The sequence below is a fragment of the Rhea pennata genome, chromosome 7 (assembly GCF_028389875.1).
Source record: "Rhea pennata isolate bPtePen1 chromosome 7, bPtePen1.pri, whole genome shotgun sequence".
NCBI classification, from domain to species: Eukaryota; Metazoa; Chordata; class Aves; order Rheiformes; family Rheidae; genus Rhea; species Rhea pennata.
This window is the reverse complement of record NC_084669.1, coordinates 30,787,809-30,815,754: the sequence shown is the minus strand read 5'-3', so window position 1 is coordinate 30,815,754 and position 27,946 is coordinate 30,787,809. Positions and strand designations below refer to the sequence as shown.

At 37.0% G+C, this 27,946-nt stretch overlaps 1 protein-coding gene across 14 annotated transcripts in view; it reads left to right on the top strand.

The window, feature by feature from the left end:
• Positions 1-27,946, top strand: part of LDB3 (LIM domain binding 3) — a 122,431-nt gene that overhangs the window by 38,796 nt on the left and 55,689 nt on the right. For 10 of the 14 annotated variants that reach the window (XM_062580298.1, XM_062580297.1, XM_062580296.1 and 7 more), the window contains 2 exons: positions 9,575-9,650; positions 17,580-17,986. In XM_062580298.1, the coding sequence (XP_062436282.1) occupies positions 9,575-9,650; positions 17,580-17,986 (483 nt within the window). Of the gene's footprint in view, positions 1-9,574; positions 9,651-17,579; positions 17,987-22,584; positions 22,608-25,976; positions 26,181-27,946 lie in introns of all 14 variants that reach the window. The other 4 variants (XM_062580303.1, XM_062580302.1, XM_062580308.1 and 1 more) reach the window with 2 other exon arrangements.

Sequence of the window (27,946 nt, the reverse complement as noted above, 5' to 3'; positions counted from 1 at the left end):
ATTCTGTGGACTGCTATTTACACTCACTTCATAAAGTGTCCTTGTTAGTTTTAGAAAAGAGGTTGGAAACTGTGGATAAATGCCAAGGCTTGAAAAGGTACTGAAGTCTTCATTACAAGAAGATTCTACCTAGGGACTAGAACAGTTCTCAGAGTGTACTTCACTGCACCCCAAATATCACTTATATCACAAATGCCCAGTTACTTTCTGCAGGCCATCCTGTGTAGCAACAGAAAAAAAATGAATCTCAGTTCTATAGGTAGTGGCCTTGTTGCTGGGACATCCTTCCCATGTGGCATAATTGACTGGTTAGCTACTGCAAAAATAATGGAATGATTATTTGGCATGAAATAGTATGTAGTCCTCTTGGTGAAGATGGGGGCTGTAGGCACTTAGCAGCGTTAAAAAAAAAGCATTGAACTGTGGAGTGGCTGTGGTATGTTTTTTTCAGCTTGGATTTCTGCAAAACCTTTGATAGTTTGTCTATTCTGCCTGGTAAACAATATGAAAATACATAGGTGTCCATCCTACGTTAATAGCATAGCTCTGAATTGTTTGGTTTTCTGGACATAGCAAACATGAGCAAGTAAGAGACATTTTGTTCCTGACTGCATTTGGGCAACTTCACTGAATTGTGCAACTTCAGTGAACAACCATGATGGTTTTGATGACCCAGGAAAGTGAACACTGATAATCACCAGAGTTTCCCCTCAATGGACATGAATTAAAGGTGGCAAAAGTGAAACATGGCCTGTAGGCTTCAGGCTGGGGAATGTGACAGTATTTGTATAAACGTCTGTCTCTGGAGAGAAAAGCATCTGAGTACAAAGGAGCAAAGCACACTGCAAAGTGGCATGTACATCTCTGCAGGTTTCCCTGAATAAGATTTGCAAACATGATAGCTGCTTATTACAACAGCTGAAGATTTTCACATCTTTCACAGCTACTGAAACTTTGCCCAGAAATTGGTTACTGGGTATTGCTGTGGTGGAGTATTGCCGACTGATGTTTGGCTTTGTGTACCATACAGCAGTCATCTAAACACTCAGAAAAGCAGATGAAAAAAGACATTTATGGAACGATTGTTGAAGTGTTTTAGCTTGGAAACAGAAAGAGCAAAGGCATAAATTAGCCAGAGTAGTTAAGATCTAAATATCCATGTTCACTGATTTTTTTTCTCTCCCATATATGTCAATTAGAAATGCTCTAAAAGCCATGTGGCACAGTTTAATGTCCACATTCCGAGTAAGAGACATTAGAGGTAAATCAGCTAAGTAAATACGCTTCATTACAGCCTCAAAAAAACTGGCAAAAGTCATTTATGGTCAGGATGCTCAAAGCACCTTGACTGAGGCTTTTGCCCTTAGAAAGTGCTTAATGGCTGGGGAAAAACAGACGTAGTGTTAGAAATCCATTTGGACTCATAACATTTCATCTCCTGTGTATCATAGAAAGCTATAGAAAGCAGCTTTGTGTTACTTTTTTGTGAACGTTTTTAGAGGGGTAGGTTCATCATCATAGTTCTGAGGCCTGGCTGTGATTCTCAGCTTCTGGAGCTGGTCCTTTGCATGGTGCTGTTCTGCAGCCCCCAGTGCTGCTCTCAAATCTCTACCTGAATGAATTTACCTCTAAAAAACTGTTGAGAAGCCAAGAGTTACAGGGCTGCAGTGGGAGTCCCGTGACACTTGCATGGGGATAGCGTAAGTCAGCTACACTCCATATTGCTTGCCAGGGGAAAGCCCAAAAGGACAGATCAGTTTGCCTCACATCTGATCTTTATTTCAGCTAAAATACTTAATGTAAATATGTTCAATTTGAACATATTTCAAAATATAAAATTCAAAATTTTTATTCATTACATTTATTGAAGAGAGTGAGTCACAACTGAAGACCAGGGTATGGTAGGCCACATGCAAGCACTAAATAAAGACAGTGCCATTCCTGCTCTTCATAGTAATAGCTAACTCTTTGGTCGGTGTTATTAGATCTTTTCCAAATGTTTTTTTTGTTCTGCTCTTCTTATTCTTCTCATGGGCCCAACAGATTATCTTTACTCATTATTTGCATGTTTACTTTAATTGGGATTTCTTTTTAGTGTCTCCCTATAAGTAACATCTATAATCATAAGATCATGAATAATAAACAACTACGTTGAACTTACAGAGCTTTCAAGTGAGATACTGTGTTTGGGGGTTATATAGGATTAAGGTCTGTCCCTTTTCTGATTATTTTGACTGTGTTCCACCATCTTTCTCTCAATTCCATCACATCCTTTTTTATAGCTAAGCAATCCAATTCTGCCGTTAGCTAATTCACTACTGAGGTGAGTGCGTTGGCTCCTTATTTAGAATCAATAACTATTTATTTATTCTTGAGTGTTTGAAGCTTTTGTCATATTGACGTTTTTGTCTACATTGTGCTGAAGGTACCATTTTTGTTCATCTGTTATTTTAAAGCAAGCTTTGAGAGAAGGATCTGTCACTTTCATCTGGTCAGTAGTAGCACCAGAAAATATGTAGATATGGAGGTAGAAAAGAAGAAGAAGCTATATTGTCCCTCCTAAAGAATCTTATTTCAACCTAATTAAAATGCATTTCACTTCTAAATCTTACGCTATTCAAATTCAGTTAGTATGGATAACTCGAAAAGCCATGCAAAACTCCTGTAATGAAATCTGAAGTGAAATGTGGATTTGAATGGTCATGAAAAATTAAAAGGAATAATGTTATGATTGTAATCTATGGATGAATGGACTCAAGCAAGCAGAAGGGAAGAATTATTTGGGGTCAGAAACTAGTAAAATACCATATTTGAGCTCAAATCAAAGCAACTCAGCTACAGGAGAGATTTGAATGATAATACAGTGGTATCAACAAGGTTTGTAGAGCTGAAGTAAATCACTGTTATTACCAAGTGATCTATTTGGTAATTCAATGTTAAAGCAAGCTCATTTTTGAATTTCTATAATCTACTAATTAGTTAGAAACTAAGTATGGATCTGAGGTAAATTTGTTTATTTTTAACAATATCAGTGTTAATCCACTCCTACATACAAATCCAATCCATGACAGCATAAACAAGTTCTATAATTGCATGAAATATCCTAGTGATCACATATTTTTCTGAGTTTTCGGGAGTGAGAGTGAGAAGAAAGACTTGGGAATGATTTAAAAATAGGGTAAAAGGAATAAGAGCAAGAAAAATAATCTGGGTGAAAGATGCCTGTGCTCCATGGAGGTTAAGTACAGTGTTGCCACGTGAGTCGGGTAAGTGCTCAACATATGTTCTCCAGCAGCTCACTGCAGAATGGCCGCAGAGGGCCATGGGGATGCCAGCAGAGCCTCTGTGTCTGCCAGCGGGAGCTGCTGTGTTGGAGTAGTCATGGGCAGCTGTCTCCCAGAGCTGTACTGAGTCCACTAAGAGGAGAAGGAGGCTCAGGCAGCTTGTTGCTCAGCTCAGGAGGGAACAGGCTGGAGGGCAGAAGTTGAAGCAGTTCGGGAAAAAGAGATTTTGCATGAGTTGCCTGCCTAGCATGAGGGAGGCTAAAAAGGTTGCAACAGGCACATTGCAGTGGGATAGAAGGAGAAGAGATATAAGAGGGAACAAGAGAAGAATTTGATTGCTGCTCTAACAGTTTTGGATATGTAGTGCTTTTAAAAAACCTCCCTATTTACACATCCTCCTCCTCCTGTTCCTTTCCTTTCCCTTGTTCCATAAGATTTTCCAAGGTTCCTTCCCTCTTTCCTTTCCCTTTCTGTCTGATAATGTTCATGTCTGCCCTGACTCAAATTACTTCTAAGGAGAAAGAGGAATTAGATACTGCCAAACAAGTTCACTTTCATAGACTTTTTTGTAGCAGCTTCCCTTTAGGCTGGTGCTATTTACACATGAGAAGTTTGTGTCCATGTATTGCTGAGGGTATGAACATTAGGCCTGGAAAGAATAATTGCCAGTCTTGTAATTCAGCCAAATGCAGCACAATGCAGATAAACAATTTAAAAATCAGTCATCCAGCCAAATGCTAATATTTGCATTCACCATTGAGACGTAGAAGACAAAACTGCTGATGGAAATACTTTCCATTTTTATTACAGGCACAGATGATATCCTGATGCAGGAAAACTAGACCTCATGCTAGCCCACAAATGATCAGTTATTTTTGGAGTACTATGAAATGTTCAGACTTTTGTCTATATGATGCTTATTAAAGTCGCTGAAGCTGTGTGCTGATGTCCTGGGCAGCAATATCACAAAACTCAAGCTTTTCTTTGCAAGCTTTAGAAACAAGAAGCTGCTGCTGTGTTTGGCTACTTAATTCACTCTTTGACTGAAGATTTATCTGACACATTACTGGTTTTAGCACTTATTAAATGGACATCTCAAATTGACAAGACCGATATTTAACCTGTCCCCTTTACTTCTCTTTTTTTTTTCCAAGTCAAGTCATTATATTCTTTGCCTTCAAACAAATATGTATCAGAAGCTCAGTTCTAGACAATTTATTGTTTTGAATCCTGCTATGTGCTCACTCCACTCCAGAATGACTCCATTTCAGTGAAGTGATAGTTGTAAAATGTTTTCTAACCTTAAGTATTTCTAACCCTAATCTAATCTATTGTATCTTAGTATCACCTTTCCATTCGCTCTACCCCTTTTTGTTTTATTATCTACTGGTTGAGATATTGATAGGATTAGTAAGATTTTTAAAGAGGTATAATTAAGTGGTCACATGAAATTAAAGTAAAAGCTTACTGTAAGAAAAAAGTGGTGATTTTAACTGTCCTGAGTATTGAAAAGGAGAAGATAGACCCTGATTGGCAAAAAAGCTGTGTGAAGTTGAAAAAGAGCTACTATTTAGATTACACCACCTCTCTGCAAGTACAGTGTTATGTTCTCCTGAGGATACAGGTTAAACTGAAACTGCACTGTAGAACTCTTTTGCAACCCTTCCTTTGGCAGATAGCTCTTCTTGATGCCGCCAACTCTCATTGAACCTTTACTGCCAGTGCAAAGGTACTGTAGTTGAAGTCAAGTGCTCTTCTGGCACAGATAATTTTAGGTAGGTGGGAATAAGTAGAAATTTGGACACAGTCATATCTACGGTGCCATAAAAATTGAACTACTTTGCAATATGAGACCTAGCTGTTGTTTTTTTTATATTTGTTAAGGAAGAAAAGCAGCTTAGTGTGTGTGTGTCTGTGGTGGGGAGGAGAAATCCAAAAATATCAGAAAGACCTATTTTGTCATCTTTATCAGAAAGACCTATTTTGTCGTCTTTAGAGTTGTTTTGAATTTTCATTTTGAAATGAATTTTTGTTTCCATTTTAAACTGTTTAAATAGAGAACAAGATGTATAAAAGTTGAAGTCAAATTAGTTGCTTTGACTGTAAACAAAGTTAATTTCACTGGAGTTTTTTGCATGGAACATTTGAACATCAAATGTGTAATTTTCACAGTCCCTTGTGAAATTTGGAATTTCATCCTCCTCACAGTCCTGCTAGGCAAACAGGGATCCTATGTGGTTTGACACAGTAGAGATTGAGGCTTCAAGATGACAAAGGCATTAACATTTGAAAGCAAAACATTAGGAGTCATCTAGTAGCTGTGGGGTTTTTGTTATACATCATTGCACAAGGGGCTCAGAATTGAATGCAGTAGCTCAGTCTGAGTGGTAGTCTGAGTAGCCAGCATAAGATTAAAACACAGCATGAATGGTTTCTACAACATAGGATATAGATGGAACAAAGGCAAGTAGACCTGAGTTAAAGAATGATCAGTTCTTCAGAGGGACCTAACGTCTCCAGAAATTGTTTTAAATGTTCTGTTAAGTGCCTCCCCCACTTTTCTGTTAAATGTCAAGTGCAAGATGTTCATCTGCATTAGCTGCGACAGAATCCAAGAGTAGCTACAACAGAGCAGGAACCGCTCTTGTAGTCATAAAAGTAGGAGGACTTAGAACAAAATCTAAAGCCCATCTCCTCCCAGCATGGGGCTATTTGTTTCAAACAGTATTTCTTAGTAAGCTGCTTTTCCAGCAGTATGCTGCTTTCTGTTAGATGCTTCTGTTGCTGTGCTGTTTCAGCGAAAACCCAGAAGCCTGTCTAAAGGCTGTTGAATTAAATGGTGGAATATTTTACATGAGAGCGGTTTCTGCTCAGGAGATGTGGAGACCATCTCATCTACTTACGTCTGCTGGTCCCCTGCACAGGCCTTGGTGCTGCCACGGCTGCCGAGAATTCTTGGGGTTCCTCTGGAGCAAAGCTTCCGACTTTACCTCCTGTGGTGAGCTGGCAGGTTCACGGAGGGGGGGGGGGATAGGGTCCCCCTCGAAGCTTGTCATAGACACTGAATTATTGAATGCATATTTTCAGCCTTTATCCTGGAGAAGAAAAATATGAAAGCTTAATCCATTCTTTCTGAGTGGCGCTTACGAATGATTGTTTGGAATAAAATAATTTTGCAATCAGTGGATTAAAATGATAAAATTTGGACAAACATCTGCACAGCAATGGCTTCCTCACTTGAAAATCAAAAACCTAACTTACAAGTGTTGAAAAACCTAACTTAAAAGTGTTGCTGCAGGATTTAATTCATCAAGCGAAAGAAGGAGAACAAAATGTCCTGAATTTGCAGATGTTTCTCTCAGGAATAATGTCCCTTAGGTAAATGATTGTTTTATTTTGCAACTGCATACATTTTCATTCCTGCAAATTGACTTCACCTCTTCTGCCCTTCTCTCTACTGCAAACCTGTGCTAAATCTATCAAATCTCATCATTCTGTTTATAAATATCAAAGCTACAAACATCCAGGGCAGAGATATGTAGGACTCTCTCTGTTTCAGAGTGAGATTTTCTTGAAATCTCATACAAAGTCAGTGTGAAATAAAACTCTTGGTTGGATAGCACTGTGAATGACAGATGTAGCTTATCAATAACCTGTGGAATAAATACAGCTTTTTAACATCATCTTACATGTCAGGTAGTGAGTGAGAAAAAGACATACATTGAACAGAAGTGGTGGAGTAGATAAAACCCCTGGTATAATACAAATATTTTCTAACTGTGCATCAAGCAGATGTGTTGTGTGGTTGTTTGCTCTACTTCTGCTAATAACAAAGGATATTTACATTGCTAAGCAATTTTGACACAAAATTATTGTTCAGTGAACAGAGTACAAGGGACCCTTAGTGTCTACCCTGCCTGGCACTGGTCTTGATTTTATGCCCAGGTCCCCTGAATAACATCATAAAAATCACTGCGTGTATCCAGAAAATGTCACCAGTGGAGGCAGGATCAGAATCTCCCCCTAAATCTTTATGTGTTCGTAAATTGTTACATTCAGTTTTCAGCAAGTCTGACTGTGTTCTGAGCTGCACTTGATTCCTTTCTCTCTCTCTCTCTTTTTTTTTTTGCTGTCTTCCATGATGCATGTGCCTGTCTCATGAACATGATTTATCATTTTCTGTTTTAAGCTCAAATGGTTGGAGGAAGGGTGTAGGAATCTCTCCTTTTCTGAAGGAAAATTATTCAGTAATGTCTCTGAGCAAAGCTTATTCGGGGCAGTTGGTGCTCAGCTTTTGTTCTTGGAACAGGAAGGTATATATTCCTCGGATATGTCTTAGTCTTATGTCTATGTCCTTATGTCTTAGTGTGTTATGGCATATTCTCAATGTGAATATCAATATTGGTGCCTTTTACATTATTCTAGGCTCTTGTTTCAGGAATACATTATGTCAGCAAGTTTCACAGGTTAATTACCTGTTGTATAACAAAATTCCAGTTTTAAAATTCATCTTTTTCATTTTCTCCTCTTCAAACTATTTTCATATAGAAGCCTCCTTGTGAGATGGCATCTATTACATCATCTTTGTTTTCATCTCCCAAAGTAGTATCAGTTCCAAATCTCCTATGTGGAAATCTTCCAATTCCTATATTATTTTTTTTTCTTAGTGTTCTTTTAAGGTTTATTTATGCTTATGTAGGTATTTTGTGTGTGGCAACCAAAGCTAAATACACAGCTCAACATGAAGCTAGGCATTAATGCGGGGATTGGCCCAGTGGATGAGCCCTGCAGTTGTATTGCTGAGTGTTCTGTTTCTGGTAGATACCACTGTTAGCTATTTCAGAGAAGAGTGCAATATACCTGTCAGTATAGAAATAATGAGCCTAACACAGAAAGCTTGTGCCTTCCACTATCAATCTGTTATTAAGTTGTGCCATGAAAAATGAGAGTCTGTGTTGCTACTTATTTTTTCCCAAACTAAAGCAGCTTTTGGAGTTTTCATTATCTGTAGAAATGTCTAATCCTTTCTGAAATCCTGCTAATCTTGTGGTCTCAGGATGGTTTGTAACAATGAGTTTCACCTCAGCTTAGTCAAGTACTCCAAAAAAAATTGTTTGCCTTTGTCAATTTTACATGCATTGTCTTTTCAATTTCACTTAATGTCCAGGAGCATGGCTTTATTTCCCCTTTTCTACCATTCATTATTTTCTAAGCCTCTGTAATGTCTCCCCATATTCATTTCCAGTCTAAAGCAAACAATTCCAAATGTCTTAATCACTTTGCTTGAGTAATAATTTAGTATGCTTTCAGATATTTTTATTTCTTTTTTGTACCTTTGTCCAAATTTTGAAATGTAATTTTTAAAGGTGAATATTCCAGGCATAATGCTGATCTGTAAGTTAGCAACAGAGTATTACTTGTCTAATTTTGATTGTTTTGTTCTTAGTTCATTTTTCATTTAATTTTCTCTGGTAATCCCATGTGTACTCAGATTTCAGAGGAGTGTTCAGTGCTATGCAGATTCTCACAACACCTCCACAAATAAATCTTTACTTACCTGAGTGCCCTAGAGTATTTCATTAAGTGATTTAGTTAACATTTGTCACAGTGCTTGATTAACTTTCTATGTTGTATTTCTATGAAAGGGAGAACCGATTGTTTCAAAAACATTTTGGTAGAGTTTGGTTTTGGTTTTTAAATGTTTGTGTGTACGTGCTTGTCACAAACAGGTGAAAGAAGGGCATCTGGAGGGGAGTTGATGAGCTTGTTAGTGATCTTCTGCTCCTGTTGAAGCTATAAATTGTCCAAAATGAAGCCCAGGTTTCTTCCTGAAGAGCAGTCTAAATTATGACAGTTGCTACAGTAGCTTAAGATACAAATTATAATCTGTTGAAGAAATTGATCTTGAGATGCCTCAATGGCAAGGTTTAGTCTCAGCATTTTAAGACACTTCTACGTGCCATTTTCCAGAGTACAGACTTAACCTGTATTTTTTATACCATTGTGAGTTGGCATTTATTGTCAAAATTATTGGAAAACAGATAGTCTCCCAAACAAGAGGTTGCTTCCATAATTGGTGCTTTTCATCATTCAGAGAAACCAAATCAAACTCTATTTCTTATATCCAAGACCTTTGCAAATGAGGAGATGGGAAAAGAATTCAGATAACTAGCAAAAATCTAGACTATGTTTAATTTTCACTTCTGTAGAATTTTCTGTGAATTTTTAAAATTAGATCTGAAAAATAGAAATCCTGATTACCAATGTTTTTTATTGTTTTTGGTTCCCAGATCTAAACGTCCAGTGCCAGTTCCAACCACAGCACCCAGAATTGACTCTCCCCGGCCTGTAATTCCCCACCAGAAGGTATGTGACATATTTCTGCTCGAAGTTGTTATCAGTTTTATCTGCCTTAGAGAAAGTAGATACCTGGTGCAGAAAATAGGTTTTGCCCACCCCAAATAAGTAAACATTGAATGAATGCACAGTTACTGAAAGTACCTATAATGTGATGTATAGATGATTTATATTTTGCTAATTTCTGATTAGAAGCACCAAAGCATCCGGCTATCCTCTGATGGGACCTGGTCTAGTCTACTCTGAGTGGCTGAACAATGTTGTCATCTTGATTTTGTTCTTCTGTAGGCTTCAAACAGCTAACAAAGCTTCCCAAAGCATGCACTTGCTCTTGTAGATTCTTAGGGGAAAAAAACGGTTATCGGTGTCTCAATGTATCTAAATCTCAGCTGAAAAGACACTGACTTGGAAAGACGAGAGGATACTAGAGCATTTGAAAAGCTTGCGTTGTATTGCATTCTTGTCTCATCAGTCTACAGACATGAGAATAAAAAATAAAGGGGAAAGTCAATTTAATGAATAACATCAAATTGTGGAGGAAGTGGATGGCTTGGGTTCTGTTGTCAAAGCCCATCATCTTCTGTTAAATAGATGTACCTCTCAGAACAAACCTCATTCACTGACTGTACCTGGCATTTCATCATCTGTGTTTTTGGAAGAACTGAGAACTAAGGATACCTGAAAGATGGCATGTACCTTTAGTGTAAAGTAGTCAGGAGGGTGTTTGTATTGCTGATATAGTCAATTAGCTAAACTAGGAAAAAGCAAAATCCACACTGCTGCAATTTTACCATTTCGTAAGTGCTAATTTTGTTCCTAAGATGTAAAATAATTAAGAAGCCATTAAAATCAAAATATACAGAGAAATAAGAGATTTCTTCTTGCTTTTTGGCAATTCTGATTTCTGTAGATCAATTTTAGGCATTTTTTTATAAACACTTTGCCTTACAAATTCAGATTTCAGGAGGTTAACATCATTCCTATAACAGCTGTGGATACCTACAAGCTAACAGAGGAGAATACACTTAAGGAGGATGATTTGGTTCAATTTTATTTTGTCAAATTTGAATTGAACCTATCTCACTGTTTATTCATGAAGACAGAAATAATGGGACTCAGGGATCTTGTAAACTTTTTGGCAAGGGAAGAAGGAGTTAAGACTTTATATTGCTCAGAGTTGTTCCTGCTTATCTCATGATTTTATAAATATTATCTGGGGAAGGAATTATTGGAAGAATGATCAAAGGGTACTGTGAACTTCCTAGAAGCAAAGGATGGTTCATTACTTAAATTGGTGCTCCAGCAAAGGTATAGGGGCAGGAAGGGAAAAAGAGTACTTGCTTTTCCCTGAAGAACTGCACAAAATGCTGTTTGCCTTGAAGGCTGCAAGTATACTAATCTTCTCAGGTTCATTCACTGACACAAAATATTTACAGGACCAACTATCTTTTGGAACCTTCAATAATACCTCTGTAGGTATGACAGATTTCCCTACTTCCACCACAGGCACTGATGTATAATAGCTTTTAAACATTTGATTTTGATGACTCTGTGTTCCTTCCCTGGCATGGAATTCCCGTTTGGAATGGGTAGTAACCATAGCCATTCACAGCTGCTTACCACACAAAACATCTTTTCTTCTTTTAATATCTATCCTATAAAAAACTTAACTCCACACACTGTAGGTTTTTTAAAAATCCCCAAAAAGCCTTTGACTTGAAAGCTGTAAAATAAATGGTGACTTTACATTTGCTGTATTACCCCTCAGAGAGATATGAGGATTAAAAGACTGAAACCCTTTCTCAAGAGCATGTTGTCTTGCACTTGAGCTTTGTGTGCAGTGGTGTTTATGAAAGGTTTGTAGGAGCTGTTGGAGATAGCCTATTCTGAACGGCTACAGGCAATACTTGCATCTGGGAAAGAGAAGGGTGGCAGCTCTTAGCATGATGAGGAACCACTCTTAGATACAGTGGGCAAGAGATTTCTAAAAATATTCAGAAAGCTTTCTTAAGTAGGGTCTTTGCCCCAGAGGGAACAGGCAGCAGTAGAGCACTGGAATGGGAGACCCTTGCAAATCAGAAGGAGTGATATTTGTGTTTTGGAGCAAAGGAGCTGCTGACCAGGTGAATAAACAGGAATAGTAAAAGCCAGCCCTCTGTCTCATTGTGCTAGGACATGCGTCTGAGTAGCAGAAGAGGGACTGAAGTAGACAAGAGTAAACTTAATTGTTAGAAAGTAATCAAAGTGTTGCTGGGTGCAGCAACTAGAGGAACTCTTCAGTGTTTTGAGAGGAAATGAAAGCATTGAATTGCTGGAGGAGAAGTCTCAAAAATGGAATAAAAAGTCTTTATTGATACAAGCAGTGGTATGGGATGTTGCCATAAGGTATGTTACAGTAAATATATTTTAAAATTAAGATTTCTTTGCGTGTCCCTTTATTATGTGTAGTAACAATAACAGTGTAGATATGAGGATTCCTGTGACATATAGGCAGAAGCTGTCACCTCCACATCACTGCTTGATAGTATTCAACTCACGGTGCGCTTGAAATGAATTTTATTGCATTTCAAAGCCAGCAAACAGCTACATTATCTGACAACCATTACAGTGTTGTCTGTAAATACAGATGGACGTTTTCCTTACCTCTCCCAGGGTCAAAGTTAAAGGCATGGCTGTGTCAGCTAAAAAACACTGCATGTGCAAGTTCAGTGTCCAGTATGACCATAAATTCCTTCATATATTATTGCTGATCTGATTGCAGGTTACACTAATTTTCAAGTATGGATTTTTTCTTTGACTGCTGTGGTCATGGTCTCTCATGTTTTAAAAGAAACCCTTTACATTCCTTGGAAGGGTATGAAGAATATATAAAAACCCCAGAGTTTCAGCATGATAGAAATTATTCTACATTCCAGAAGTAATGGAACCTGTTCATTTTCTCCTTCCTCCTTGAGTTTGATATGTTAGGGATGGCACAGTTTCTTCAAACATAAGTATGAGATCAGCTGTGTTGTGGGGCTGTATTAGACATAATAGTTTTACTCTAACATTAGTCTGAAAGTTGAAACAGTTTTGATTTAGGGGGAGGTTTAGCCAGGCCGTTTGGTCAAGTGTGGCATAGTTGGAAAAGAAGGGCATAAATGAAACTGAAAGCATTTAGATTGGAAGTAGAGCAAGCATGACTCCAAGGGCTGAGACTAAGTCATTGTCAGTCGCTAGACTGAGCTCCTGCAACTTCTGAAGGGATGTAATTAGGCAAAGACAGGTAAGGAGTCAGCTTAGTGCAGTTCCAAATGTTTCAGCTGAAGCATTAAGGCTAAGCACATAGCTTTAGCTTTTATCCCTTTACACAAAGGTATTAAAGATAGCGTCTTTAATAACATGACTACATGTTGTCCTGTTTATGAAACACTGCAGAGTGCATGTATTTCAAAATCCCGGTGAAGATCTTATAATACCTGTTATTTTTTTTCTTGCAAATTTTAGGAACTTGTGTGGCTAAGCAAAAATAGCCAAAATGGTGATTGACTAAAGTGAAGCATAGGATGGCAGAGCAGGCTTAGCCAAAAGCTCTTTGTTAGATGTCTTTGAGCAAAGTCATTTAATGCCATGGTGCCTCCATTTCCTTTGTTCTAAAAAGGTTAAAGTAACGTTTAGCTTCTCCTTGGCATATTGGGAGGTTAAATTCATCAGGATAGCTAGAGTTTTGAAATTGTTCTCCTAGAAGTGCAAAAAGCTGGATTAGTCTGTAAAGACAACAGCAATAAATAATAGAATGTGGGGTTTTGAAGGAAGAGGACCTGAAAAATTGCTAATGTTGCTTCCTATAGAAATTCATCTTTCTCACTTCTCCTGTATGTAAGAAGGGGTGCTTACCTTTCATAGAATTTAAATATTCATAAGGAAAATGTAATAATACTGCAGAACGGAAATAGAGCTGATTCGTAACTTCCTTCTATTCCTAAATGTTTGAGATTCTCCTCTACATTTATCAGTCTTCAACTCATTCAGTGACATTACACTGGGAAATTAAAACCCTGTTTTCTCCTCCTAGTGAGCAGTAATAAAGACTGCAGCAAGACGACAGCTTCTTTCTCTAGGAAGGAAGCCCATTGCTCAGTGTCAGAGCCTCCTCTTCTGGTCAGCTGAAGGGTAGCATCAGACTTGCATAGCTTCAGATGTTAGCTTGCTTTTCCAGCTACAGAGATGATGAGGCGAAATGAGAGGGGAGAGAATGTTTGTTACTGTTGGCTGCATTTCCTGTGATACAGTGCTAAGAGCTCATTATTAGAAATCTGACCTTCAGATTTCAGAAAGCCTTTTCCTATGTTGCTCTGTTTTTGCCACTAGACTACAAAGAAACAGAACAGTAATTTATTCTAAACTACCCTCCCAGGAGTAAACTGAATGGTAGATATTTTATAAATCACAACAGAGAAGAGCTGAATAAGCTGATTATTGGACAGTAATTGTTTTGAAGGAATTATACAGCTGTTTTCTTATCCACTTTCTGTTTCACCCTTTCCCCCCCCAAATACAGGGAAAATACCTACCTGAGAACTACTGTGAATGCTAAGCCAAAATGGAGACTCCTGAGCTGGCACTGTTGGGTTGCTAGGAATTCTAGTGTTTAGTCACTGGTGTGTATTCTATTTTGTTCTAGCTAGAAATGGTTTGACGAGTAAAACCAAAATTCCATTCATGTCATTAAGGTTGACAAAATCATCAATCTTCATTTCTTATGTTGGTCTTCCTCATAATTTTCCCTTTGCCTCCTATTAGCATCCAGTGACACCAAAACTATTGAGAAGGTATTTTGATTACAGAAATATCTGATACTTCTCTTACTAGCAGTTCAAAGTGATGCTATAATTAGGTCTCCATGCATGTCCTTTTGTTATGAAGTCAAGAAAGGACACACAGTTTTAGGTAAATCCCACAGAATTTTCAAGGTAACACACAAGTCTAGCTCCAGCATATCCTTTTTGTTCTCTTATTGCTTTGTACTATTTTTGCAGTATTTGTTCCCTCTGCCCCTTTGCCAGCATGTAAAACTCAATTGCACAGTTGGTGACTTAATTTATAAGCATAGCCTTGTGCATTTGTCTCTCTTCTAGAATATATTTTTAGGGAGAAGTTCTGTTTTCTTTTTATTTAATGATATTTGGAAGCTTGCAGTAGGCTACTTAAGGGTAGTTGTTTGTAGTCCTTGATGTCAGGATATAATGGTGGAAATATTTAGTTCAGATGTATTTATTTAAAAATAATAATTTTTAAAATAATTTTAGGATTATTTACTTCTATAACCTCAGGCAATGATTAATGTCATTAAAATCTCTGCCTATCTTTGATTCAGAATCTCTTAAATGTATTTACTGTTATCATCAGCTACACCCTCAGACCTTGAGGTTTTTCTGCAATTAATTATAATCAATCAGGTCATATTATCTTGCTTTTTCAAATATAATCTCCCTAAACTTAAGTATGCAATATAGGAACACCCAAGAGGAGAATATAAAATATTTTGTGAATATGTAAACATTAGCATCAAACAAGTAAATGATGTTAATTACAACAAAGACCAGCAAGAGTAGAAAAACAACTCCAGATTATTCTGAGGCTTACAGTTCATGCAAGGCCAAGAGGGGTATGTGTGTAGAATGTTAAATACAGCCATCAAACCAGTACCAGACCAAAGGAGGGGAAAGACGCCTGCTGGCTGCCAGCCACTGTTGTCCTGGCGTTTGTTGAGGCTGGGTTGTGGGCTCCATCCCTTCTTCAGGATAATGCCCCTGCCTGTCCCCATCCCCAGAGCTGGCCTGCAGAGCGCTGCTGGCAGCATAACCCCATGCATCTATGCATTTGGTGTTTATCTGGGGCTGTACGAAGAGGTGAAGTTGATCCTTCTGTGATCCTCAGCTATAGATTGCTTTATCCACACTACATAGTTACAGGAAAACAAAAGTAATGAATAAAACGGCTACTTCTGAAACTAAGTCATGCTATTTTAAAAAGATACTCTGATGAGTTTCAGCATTCAGAATTCCGTATTTGAGATGCAAAGATTAGTGGGATGTTAAAAATAATAAATTTTCCTATTAATCTGCTAATTATTGAGCCTTCAGAAGTTAAATTTGTGTGGTTTTCCTCCCTGATCCTAAGGGCCTTGCTAATATATTAATTTGCTCATATCTCTTTAACTGCAGCTTTGACAAAAACATTAAGTGTTTCAGAATGCACAATTAACTGTTGAGACTTGCATTAAAATCATAGAAGTGAATGCCTCTGAGACCCTTTTCTGTCTTTTTTAAATACGGTAAAAGTTTTCCTCATGCCCCAGTTTAGGAAACCTGGAATTGATTATACTAACTCTGTTCATTGATCCTGTATCAAGCAACCTCTCAAAACACAAGAATGCAAAAAGTTTTTCAAGGACACCATACATGCAGAATCTGAACTGCTGAACCACATGCTAAAAGAGGAAAAAGGTGCAGATACTGGCAGTGGCTTTGCTCACATGAAAAAAGGAAACCACACAGAAGTTATGTGTTATCAAGACTTAAGACAGACTGACAAGCAGAATGGCAGAAATAAATAATATTCTTATATTCAACTTGTCTTTAAAAAAAACAAGAAAACTGATAGCAAGGATATAAAATGCCCACATGAAAGAGAGGTTTGTATTTCTTGTTGATAAAATTGTCTCTACTGCAGATAGGCAGACTTCTAGAAAATACAGATGTTAGAACTGCAGTCACCACACACTGCTGGTAGCTGGAAAGAAATGAGGTTATTTGACCTAAATAATGCTTGCTGCTTTCTGTAAAGTGTTGGGTACCCTCTATTCCCAATGACTTAGATGAAGTTACAGCAGAGTGAGCTTGAACTCTGAAGGGCAGAAACAGTGGTACGGTATTTTAGCCAACCTCAGCCCAGAAGTTTTAAATGAACTTCCTCAGAACTCATGAGAGAAGGACCTGTATTTTTTGCATGTATGTTAAATTTTCCTTGACAGCTGTTGGTTTTCTGCACTGAGCTGCTGAAAAAAGTATTTTTTTTCCTCTTTGATATTAACTTTACTTCATTTTCATTAAACTACATTAATAGCAAATAATTTATGAAAATGAAACAGAATATTGCTTTTTTCCCCCAGGATGAGGTTTTTTTATAGTATGTTTCTTATTTGAGCACCAGCATAAATTTTACTATTAAAAATTTACTAAATTTTATAGCTGAAAATAGCTATTTTCAGGAGGGCTTCCTGTAACCTCTACTAAGGCAATATGCCCTGCTGTCCTAGTTAGGAGTATTATCTGGGACATGACTGTAGGATCTGTGTTGTGTGCAGTGGAGTTCTACCTGTTGGGCAGTTCCTGTTCTTGCGTTCTCTTAGTCCATTTGCTAACCATACTGCATGGCCTAATTAGCATGAACCAGAGCCTATGAAAGCAACGCAGTGGGTCGCCTTCGGTAACTTGAAGTATACTTATGAAAAACAGTATGATGCGGTTTCAGAAACATTATGTTTTTATAGTAATGGCATTGACGTTTATGTTTGCATATTGTCATCTCAAATTATTCTGATGTCAAAACATTTACAAGTTTCTTAATTATCGCAGGAATTAATGGACAATGTCATCTTTGTATAAATTATTGCTATGATGTTGACCAGTACCAAACATTCTTTTAATGTTAAGCTTTAATTTGTAGATTTCAACTAAAAACCAATTAAAAATGCCTGAGTATGTAATGCTTTCCTTGTTTTGAAACAATAAACTAAATGTTCCCTGAAAGGCTGGGTGCTTTGGCCTCTAATCTATTTGTTGCAAGTTTATCAATATGTTTAGAAAGCTGTAATTGCAGATACATTGTTTTTGCATGTGTTCTATGATTGCTCTTTTTTTTTTCTTTTCTTGGCCTGCATGTTTGCTACTACAGGAACCTTCTTGGGAAATCAGTGGCAACAGAACAACCTTCAGTCCTCTAACTAACACGGCGACTGGGCCTATGGGTAGTATTTTAGCAACCAATGGAGCGTTTTCAGGCTACCTCAGCAAGCAAGATATCAGCCTTTCAAATAGCTCTTCCTACTTAAAGACTACCACAGTTAGATCTTCCATGTCCTCTCAGTCTGTGACTCCTGACATTTCACCTGCAAAGAGTAATATAGGTTCAAAACTAAGCCCTGTATTCGCTGAGGGCAATAGTCCTAAACACCAACTGAGCCCTGCAAGGCAATATAACAACCCTATTGGCCTTTACTCAGCAGAGACTCTAAGGGAAATGGCTGAGATGCATAAATTAAGTCTGAAACGAAGGGCTTCGGAAGGTGGACTTCCTAGAGGGTAGGTAACATGGTAAAATATTTAATATTTCAGTAAGTGATGAATTTGCTGAAAAATAAATGTGATAGTCCCTACCCTTATCTGCATTTGTCCTGTAATCATGATTAAGGTCTGGAACAATCATTAAATTTTCCAGTATCCCCGCAAGATTTATACAGTACCATTACATAATAACTCTTGGTCTTTGGTATCTGAATTACAATATAGATTGGCAATAGTCACCAGAGCATGAGGAGGTACACTATTACTGAAATTACCATGATAATCTCAGGGTTTTGGCATTTACCAATTTAGATTACTTCATGTGATCTCACAGAACCAAGTATCATTATAGACGATTTTAGAAACTGTTAGATCTGATTTTTGGTGCTTACCTAAAGAGAAGTTAATCTCATCAGCAAATCTAACATGCTAATCTTCTGCAGTATACTGCTGTAATTCCTTCCTTAGTGTATTGGCTTTCTATGCATATGAGTCAAAAGTGCAATTTTTTGAATCCTCTAGTCTGAACATTGTGTGTATCATGTCTAAGTCCTGTTAGCTTTGTTGTTAACTTGTTTATAAGAAGGAGTAATCTCTAGTTATTACCCAGATAATTTGATCCTGTACTATCAAGGTTCTCAGTGTGTTAGCGTATTGCAGATTAACCGTTTTATTGGTAGGTGTGTGAAGTGAGCAACTTGGACTACTTGAACTATGTAACAGCAGGGCTTACAGGAGAGAAAGCAACGAGAAATAAGTTTTCTTAACTTTTCTACCTTCACTTTATAATTTACAAACAAATCTCTAATTTGCTTACTTGAAAGTTGTATTTATCTAAAATGAAGTTCTTTATTATGATTATGGGGGGAAAGATGTAATTTCAATACTAAGGACCTGGCCATGTGAAAACAAACAGAAAAGTCAAACAATCCGCTTGAGGTAGATGCATGCATTTTCTAGTACTCAATAGCCCAATGCAGAAGTTCTCTGCAAGAGTACAGCCAAGGGTTTTTAAGTTACAGCAAAGTAAGGATATTTTGTTTTCAAAAAAGAGCATATATATATGCTTTAGATGATTCATGCAGAGTTTAGATACTATCTCTTTAGATAACTCTTTTCAGCACTCTGCCTTAACAATCCTAATTAATTTATCTGAACAAATCCTATACTTCCTCCTCATACTGGATAGTTAAGAAAGGCAATTAGTGTTTAAAGGAAAAATAATTTCAATTAATAAGCAGAATCAGTAAAATAAACCTCAGAATGCTTCTTTCTCCATTTACAGCTTTTTTGAGGAAAACTAATTCTTGAATCATTTCAATATGCAAAGTTTCTTGGGAGTATATCTCACTGTCTTTCTCTCACTATCCTCACATGCCTCCCTAGCATCTGCCAGAGCTGGGGTAGTGGGGATATATTTTGGCTCAGTTTGCTAACTATTTATTGTTATTAAAATTATACACAACACAGCTGCATTCATCACTAAGTGAAGTCAGAGTGAACTGTTCTGTTGATTCTAGCGGGCATTGCATTAGGGCCGTAAAATGTAACTGTCTGTGATTATTGGGATGCAAAAATGTGTAGGTGCACCAGATGCTTCACTGTCTCACTCTTCTGCTTTTCTATATGTTTTAGGTCTCCTGTATTAGTACACATTCACAGCCAGATATAATTCAGGTGTTCTATTAGTGCAGACCTTAGGCTTAGGGGTAATACACCAAATTACAGAGCAAAGTTTTATCTTGGAACCACCACCGTTAAGTATAGGTGTATTTTCAGATAATTCTTCTGATGTTTAGAGCATGCTAAATCTTTGTTTACTTGCAGTGAAAATTCAGAGTTCAATAATCCTTTCATTCCCTCTCCTACTTGAGTATTATACATCACTGGAAGGCTTCTTTCTTATAACCTGTAACTATCTTGAGACTTTATAGCAGCTGTGGTGGTTTCTATCTCACTGTACATATATATGAAAGAGTGCTTAAGAAAGGCACTGTAAGTTCTGTGAAGTCAGCTCTGGACTTTGCTGTTTTGGACATTCTTATCATACAGTACAACATGAAATGCTGTATAAAAAGATTGTGAAATTATGGGGCTCCAAAGCTCTCAATTTATTATGCATTCATGAACATCCACTTACCAATATTGTTAAAGCTATCAGAGAATTCAGGTAATTGGGTAGATCTTAAGGTATATATATCATAAGGTATATTTATCTTAAGGTATATTTATATTTCGGTGTTGCTTTTCTTTTCACAGAATCATTTAAACTTAATCATGTGAATTACTGCTAGAGATTTAGCTAAACCCTTTGGAAAATCCTACCAGGAGGCTGATATTAATGTTGAGAGGATTTCCTTGACTTTTAAAGAATAACAAAGCATCTGCTTCTCTGATACCCTTTTACAATATTAAGGCTTTATCACAGACCCAAGGAGAAAAATATAGAGGAGGTCTGCTAAAAGTAGAACTTAATGTGCTGAAAGCTCTGGAAGGGGGAGTATTAATAAATACGAAGACTAAGCCATAGCTTCTCACATATGGTTCTTTTTCATTCCAGTGTAAGTTATACTTCACATTGTAGGTCAAAGGCAGTAAATACCTGTCCCACATGTGTTTATGTGCCAGGTGGCTTGGGTTACAAGCTTCTTACTTGTGTGACCCCTTTGAGAGAGCAAGTTGAGTGTTTCAGTACATGTCCATATTTAGAATCAAACTAAAAAAGCGTGTTGCTCTAAATGGGAGAGGATTTTCTCATTGCATGCTAGAATATCAAGACAGTGAAGCTCTCCGAAGGACACTGCAGTAATCTGTTCACATTTAAAAAATTTTCAGTGAGACTTGTTCTTAGTATGTGCATGTTATGTTTTTATCTCTGAATATATTTTTATGTGCAAAGAATTGGTTCCTCTATTTAAGGCCTATTTTAAAGAGTCTACATCTACCTTTAATATATTATGTGCAAGGCAGAGACTTGGATTAGAAGATTACGGCAGCCATCAGAGTGCACTTTAGAATATGATACTATTACACCATGTTTGATTGGAAGTGAGTGCCCAGCTGTCTTATAAATACCTAAAATGGATATAGGATCACTGATGATCTTATAGCCTGCTTACAGGCTACAACTTGTTCCTAATATATCTCTACTGATTCCTGTAAAAGGCCAATATATTTGTTTTAATGCAGGGTTTATATAGCTCACAGAATATTGTCAAATCTGAGAGTCTGAAGAACATTAGCTGCAGAAAGTAATCTGTGATTTTTTTTTCATGGATATGCAAAAGTGCAAAGCTTCGTCTGTGCCTTTGGCTGATTAAAATATTTTCAATCATGAAAAATACTGGTGAATGAGCCAATTGTAGAAGGACTTTGTAAAAAGAAGCAATAATACCAAGGGTTTCCTGAGACAAGAACAGAAAGAGAAAATCCACTTCGAATGTCACTCAAGTAGTAACATTGCTGTCCACTGTTGTGTTTCAATTCCAGATCAACTGCAGATCCAGAAATGTTACAGCAGCAAGTTGGTAGGCTCAGTGCCTACATCTATCAACAGCATTCTGTGCAGCTAAATAAGGAGTAATATTTAATAACTGATTCTGGAGTCTTCCCTTTTTCTTTAGTCATACCGTGATGAATTACTCTTCATCTGAGAGGAGTAACAAAAAATCATGGATATTCCAAGGTTTGATGAAACTAAGCGAAAATAAACATCATAGCCCATTAATGCTACTCTTGCAACGAACAGAGTTACTGGCAAATAACATGACATTACAGCCTGTGAGCACATTATCTCTTCATTGCTCCTAGCTTTGGCTGGCCTAAGACTTACATCTTGAGTTTTGTACTGTGTTTCCTTGGGATTATTGTGCGAGTTACTTCTTGTTTATGGAGCAGAGCGGGATGTAGCATGAACATATGTTTTTTCTATACTCAATGCATGGACTAGATTACGTCTTTTCATTTGACATTGGGTAAACTGGGAATGACTGCTGAAATTAATTAGCTCACATCACTGTTGGTGTAATATAAATGCGGTTAAATTTAGACCAATAGTTCGTTAAGTAGAAAGGTTTTTAACTTAGTTTGAGATTTAAAACATCTATGAATATTTTATTTAGCTATTCTCCAGCACGTAAAAGGCCAGAGGATCAGTCTTGCAAGACTGACACTCTGAGGGTGGCCTGAGGAGAACAGGCCTGAATGTTTAGTATCTGAGGGAAGAATATTATCTCTACCACTCATTAACTATTTTTAGATGAGAATATATTCTGCAAATGTCTCCTATTTTTTCCTACCATACAATTTAATAACAGTATTTCTGGGATAAAAGTACTTCCAGGGATGCATGGTAATAAAATAACATTCAAGGGTCAGCCAAAATGCCATGGTACCCTACTAAATCCTAGAGGATAAACTATAATCCCTACATTTTTTCCTTTCTTAATCATATTGGAGTTTTCAGGGTTACATTTATTTTCTGTTCCTATTTATGGACAGTCTGAAAGAAAAGCATCAGTAATCTTTTGTAAATACTTCTTGCCCTTTGCACTCTAAAAACTATTGACAATTCCTGTTTGTTTTTGATGTTGTTTGTTCTCTTTCTCTTCTTTTAGGTCATAACCAACACCACTTCCAAGTTAGTATCGCTTCTGTATAGTGCCAAGTATTTGTGTTACGCTGTATGTGTGAAGATTTGCTTTCTGGGGTAGCATGATCCCTGGTGTCCCTGCTGTGTTGGCTTGCAAGTGGAAGTATTTAAAAAAATCTTACTAGTATGGCAAGTGGCATACACTGCTACTGGCATCCATTAGTGGCTCTGTTCTAAGAATACCATGTGCTCAACATTTCATGGTCATGTTCTAATACTACAAATGTAGTTAGAATTGAGGTTGTTCAATTCTTGCAAATACTTTCAGATTTTTTAGTCTCTACAGTCAGGGTATAATTCTGCCGAACTCTTCAAGTGATCTTCATGCCGTCAAGATTTGGGAGTCTTAGTCATAGCCTTTTTTGTTATATTATTAGTGATGTATTTTTAGCCTTAACTTTTAAGTTAATTTTTGAAGTCCTACTCCACTAAAATTCACATTTATGCAATTTGCTGGTATTAGATACCGGTATTGAAAAGATCTAAAAAGTTATTGATCTTAGGAAAACGTTTGTTCAAATAAGAAGAAACTATGTAGTTGAAATTGTGATTGATCTACTTTATTCAGGGAAAAATTGCAAAATCCTCAGCTTTCATCTTTAGTTTTGTAAGATAAGGGCAGAGGGTTCTTTCTAAATTCCTGCTTTCTGTCTCTGGAATGAATGCTGACCAGAAATTGCTGAAGAAATTGGGCTAAATTCAGCAATAAAATAAATGTCAAATTTAAACTGGTAAGAAAAGGATAGAAGTAATAGAATACATAAACATAAAAATACTATTTAGTGAAATTAATTTACACTGATCTGGCATTCTCTGTTGATTACAATAAGGCATGGGTGTAATGTCATAAAAATGATGTAACTGCTTTGTACTAAAAGTTCTTGCCACTTTACATCGATGATTATTATGTTACTGTTGTCTTGGAATGGAGAAGTCACATAATAGATATTTTTTTAACCTTACTTTCTTTAGTATTTATTTTTCCTGATCACTAATACTCTTTTTTCCAACTTGGCATAAAAATAAAATTCATTCACACAATTGCTCCAATTGTCTCTAGGATTGTACCTCTGCTACTTTGTCCTAGAGCACAGCAGCCTTTGCAGGCATTGATATCTCAGTTCATATCCCAAAGTTATAGGAAGAACTCTGTAGTTGAAAATCTGTACTCTTTGCTATTCTTTCTATGGAAATCCAGTTGATTTCAGTAAGTTTTGTCTTGGTGTTTGTAATATTATGACTAAATCCTATTGAAAGAGATCTTTGAAAATGTTTAAATTACGTGAGTTGAAGCCTGAATCACCACCACTACTACTGTTAGGGAAGCTTAGGCTGTTCTAAGATCTTCTTTCAGACCTAGAGAGATCTAACTTTTTTTTAACTGATTGTTGAGACCAGTTGCTTTGTTGCTTTGTTCTATATTCTTAAAAGGAAAAATCTAACCTCAGACTGAAGACTTTGCAGTCTTCTCAGATCTTGAGTTTAAAATCTCTTCAATACTTACAGTAGCGGGGCGGGGGGGGGGGGGGGGGAAAACACTGAATTAAAAATCTTCAGGACCTATGTGTTCCAAATTATCTGATCGTATAGTATATTACAAAGAAAAGAAAAGCCATTGTTAGAGTAAGGCATGCTGAGAAGTCAACAGGGAGTATAAAAACCCATCTCTGCATATCACCCTTCAACAGATGAGGTCAGTTTAATAATGATGTCATAATTGGAAAATAGTTAATGAAATAAATAAATAAAATGTGAAAATGTCTTTGTAAAAAGCTGTTTCTCACTTTTGCCTGAATGCATAATGCAGCTTCCCATTTCCCTCCTTTATGATGTTGATGTTGATGTGTGTGTGTGTGTTAAAAGCTATGATTTTAATGCCGCATGTGCATATCCGAGCCTTTGTTCCTTGAGCATGTTGCTATTAATGTTCTTTCAAGTATTTTGAATGATGCATAACTCTCTCTCTTACTGTCTGTCTTCAGTCAGGGCATCCCACAAACAAAATGCTGAAAGTATAATGGAATCCACTGGCTGTCTGCAGAGGTGGCACATTACCTTTGATAATCAGAGGAAGGTTAAGTTAGATGGCCACCAACTTTATTTGATTTTTTTTTCTCCATGCAAGGTTGAGGATTCAGATTTATTTCTCAAATAGCTACTACAGCTAAAACATGATTACATTTTCATAGTTTTCTTGGTGGAGGGAAATATATTTCTAGCTTTTGGTTCAATTCAAAATGAAACCATTGTGAAGTATCTCTGCTTCCTAAAGAACAAAATTCTCAGTTTTGCCCAGCTTTGTGTAACATACAGAACCTTTACTACTGACGTCCTCCTGCTGTTGGCAGGAAAGGAACAGTAGACTAGAGAACAATCTGATCTCCCAGAAGTTAAAGAGCACCTCCTTCAATTAACAGTAGAAGTCCAAAAAATACCCAGTCTTGATTCTAAGAGAGTAACATTATACAGCTAGGCAGTACTAGGAAGCCAGGTGTACATAGTTGAAGTCTGACATTGTACTGACTCTTGCTATTGCTATGGGAACTTCTGTTAACTTGCCTGTGGTTCTGTTGCTCCAATAAAAATCCTTAGTCATAATTGGAGCCTCTAGAAAATATGGTTACAACTTTTCCAACTGCAGCTGTCCCATAGATTGCAGTGTAGGTTATTTTGTTCTAAGACCGATTTTTCAGTGAATATATCAGACTATAGCAACGCTTTTGGCAGTCTGTATGGGGATTTTGTGAAGATTAATTAGTGTCTGTGAAGAGAGCTTTGAAGATTAGAAGGCACGAGCACTAAATTTCACTATGATTACTCATCCATGCAAAAAACATTGTAACCTTCTAAATAATAGAGAACTGACATATGTTCACACCATCGAACCTTCTAGCACTTTGTAAGATCCATTTGAAACAGAGAATTGTTAGAGTGAATAAACTGGGAATTCCCTGAGGTATGTATGTACAGCCACACGCATGCATATATACATGTGTGTGTATATGTAGATACGTATACAATTATACGTATATAAACATTTAAGAATAGGTTTTATGTATAAAAATCACAGAAATACTTGGTGATTTCTCATGTTTTTTTATAAAATGACAGCTATTTCACCTTTTTTATGTTTACATATCAGAAAGCCAACAGAAAAATCTCATCCGTTACCACAGCCAGCTTTTAACTAGTACTTTTTATATTGTCTCTTACTCTCTGAGCAGAAGCTTTTGTGGTGAGATGCCATGAAGACACGTACACATTCCTCTGTTAGTTCTTTTTTTCTCACTTAATCATCACCCTTTTGTCCTTTCTTCCCCTCTCTTCCCTTTCAAACTTCACTTGTGCATAACCCAGTACGGAGTTTGTGGAACGTTTCAACCCCAATGTCCTGAAGGACTCTGCCCTGTCTACACACAAGCCCATTGAGGTGAAAGGCTTGGGCGGCAAGGCTACCATAATTCACGCCCAGTATAACACCCCGATCAGCATGTACTCCCAGGATGCTATCATGGATGCAATTGCAGGCCAGGCACAAGCCCAAGGTGGAGAATTTGCTAGGTAAGATTATTTCCTTGTCAAATGGTCCTGCTCTGCATGGTATAATCAGTTAATCCCTACCTGCATGACACAGCAGCTCTTCTTTGACCTTTTTCTCTGGAGTATCAAATATGTGAAAAATACAGACCAGTACTAGATAGCTTTTGAAAGCATTAATACCCTTTTGAAGTTTAAAGGAAGGATAGTTAGAAAATTTAACGTTTCTTTTTCAGTATTATTCCTGGAACTAGTAAATGCTACTGCAATATATCTGGTATTTTGTATATGAAATTAGATGGCCTGTTGCTTATCTTGTGACTGTGTTTTCTTATAACCAATGTATTATATGTGTAGCTCAAAAAGAATGGAAAAGGGAGGAAAATGTTATCAATACCTAAAGAATGTGAGGTGTTTAGTGCTGGTTACTGTTCTTCAAAACAGTGTTGTGCTATACTGTCCCTCTTGGATATTCATTTTTAATTAATAGTAATACTGTTTTCTCAAAACCTCTTAATTAAAACTATCAGAATCCAGAATATTTGATATAAGAGACTATATTTAAGCTAAAAATGATCTTTCTATAATAATATATGGATCAATATAAAGTGTTTACTTCCCTCTAGCTTCTGTCATGCCACCTCCCTCCTAGCTTATTCTTCCATTTAAACCAGACTGGGTCAAACATAAATCTGATTGTCTTGGTGATTCGGGCAGTCATATGTAGGTGGGAATGAGGAAGACAAATAATGAGGTATTTTCTTGATACTTCTTTCATTTTCTCAGCATCCTATTACTCTGTTTCTCTGAATGATTCAATAGTAATTCAGCCTTCAACAATGTCATAAAAGTATGAAACAGCCAGAAAAGGAATATAGAAACAGTTTTTAAAGACAAAGTCCTGTGCAAAGGAACTAGAACACATATGTCTTACACAAATATGTTATACTAATGGGATATATCTGGTACTCTTTGGATTACTGCAAGATCCATTTATCTTTAATAATTTTGCTTTTCCAATGTATCTTTCTGATAATTTTAGAATTCACAATTCCTGGAAGTGAAAAGATACTTTTATTCAAGTTATTCTGATTTTGGACAAAAAAAACACAAGAATTTGATTGGGGGTGAAAAATCTGTTTTGAGATACTAGGCATGCAAGTGTAATATTGTAGTGTTACTGCTTTAGGAAATTTTGTCCATAGGCTTGACTAAAAACTAGCTTACCCAGTTGATGTGACAAGCTATATCGTCAAAGATACTTGGGAATACAGTTCTCATTGAACTCTGTGCCTTGCTGTTTCATTTATCGGATACATAGTATATTCTGCTTTTCTGAATGTAATTTTGAAAGTTTATTCTCTATGGATTTAAGTTCACTGTTTCCATTTGGGCACAGCGCTTCATGAGAGTAGGTGCGGTTCTTGCTGCTGCAACAACTGCAAAATCCAAACCAATGTTGTTTTTTTCAAGAACTTTTATAATAGGTGCCAGTATGCATTTTTAGGGTTACTTGAGCAACTGTTTACTGAAAGGGCATAAGATCCTCAGGGAAATAATACTCTTTGAGTGAGAAGTAGTATCTTTAAACAACATTGTTCTGCTCCCAGCCCTTGAATAACAGATTTGTCTCCTCAAATTTCTAATGCTTTCATAAGTTAGGAATAAACCCCATGAAAGACAGGCAGTTACAGGCACGGGAAGCCAAGCTAATAGGAGGCAAATCAGGATTTTATTTCCTTTTGCGCACAGCAATCCTTGTGACCAAATGGGAGAAGAGGAGGTGCAAG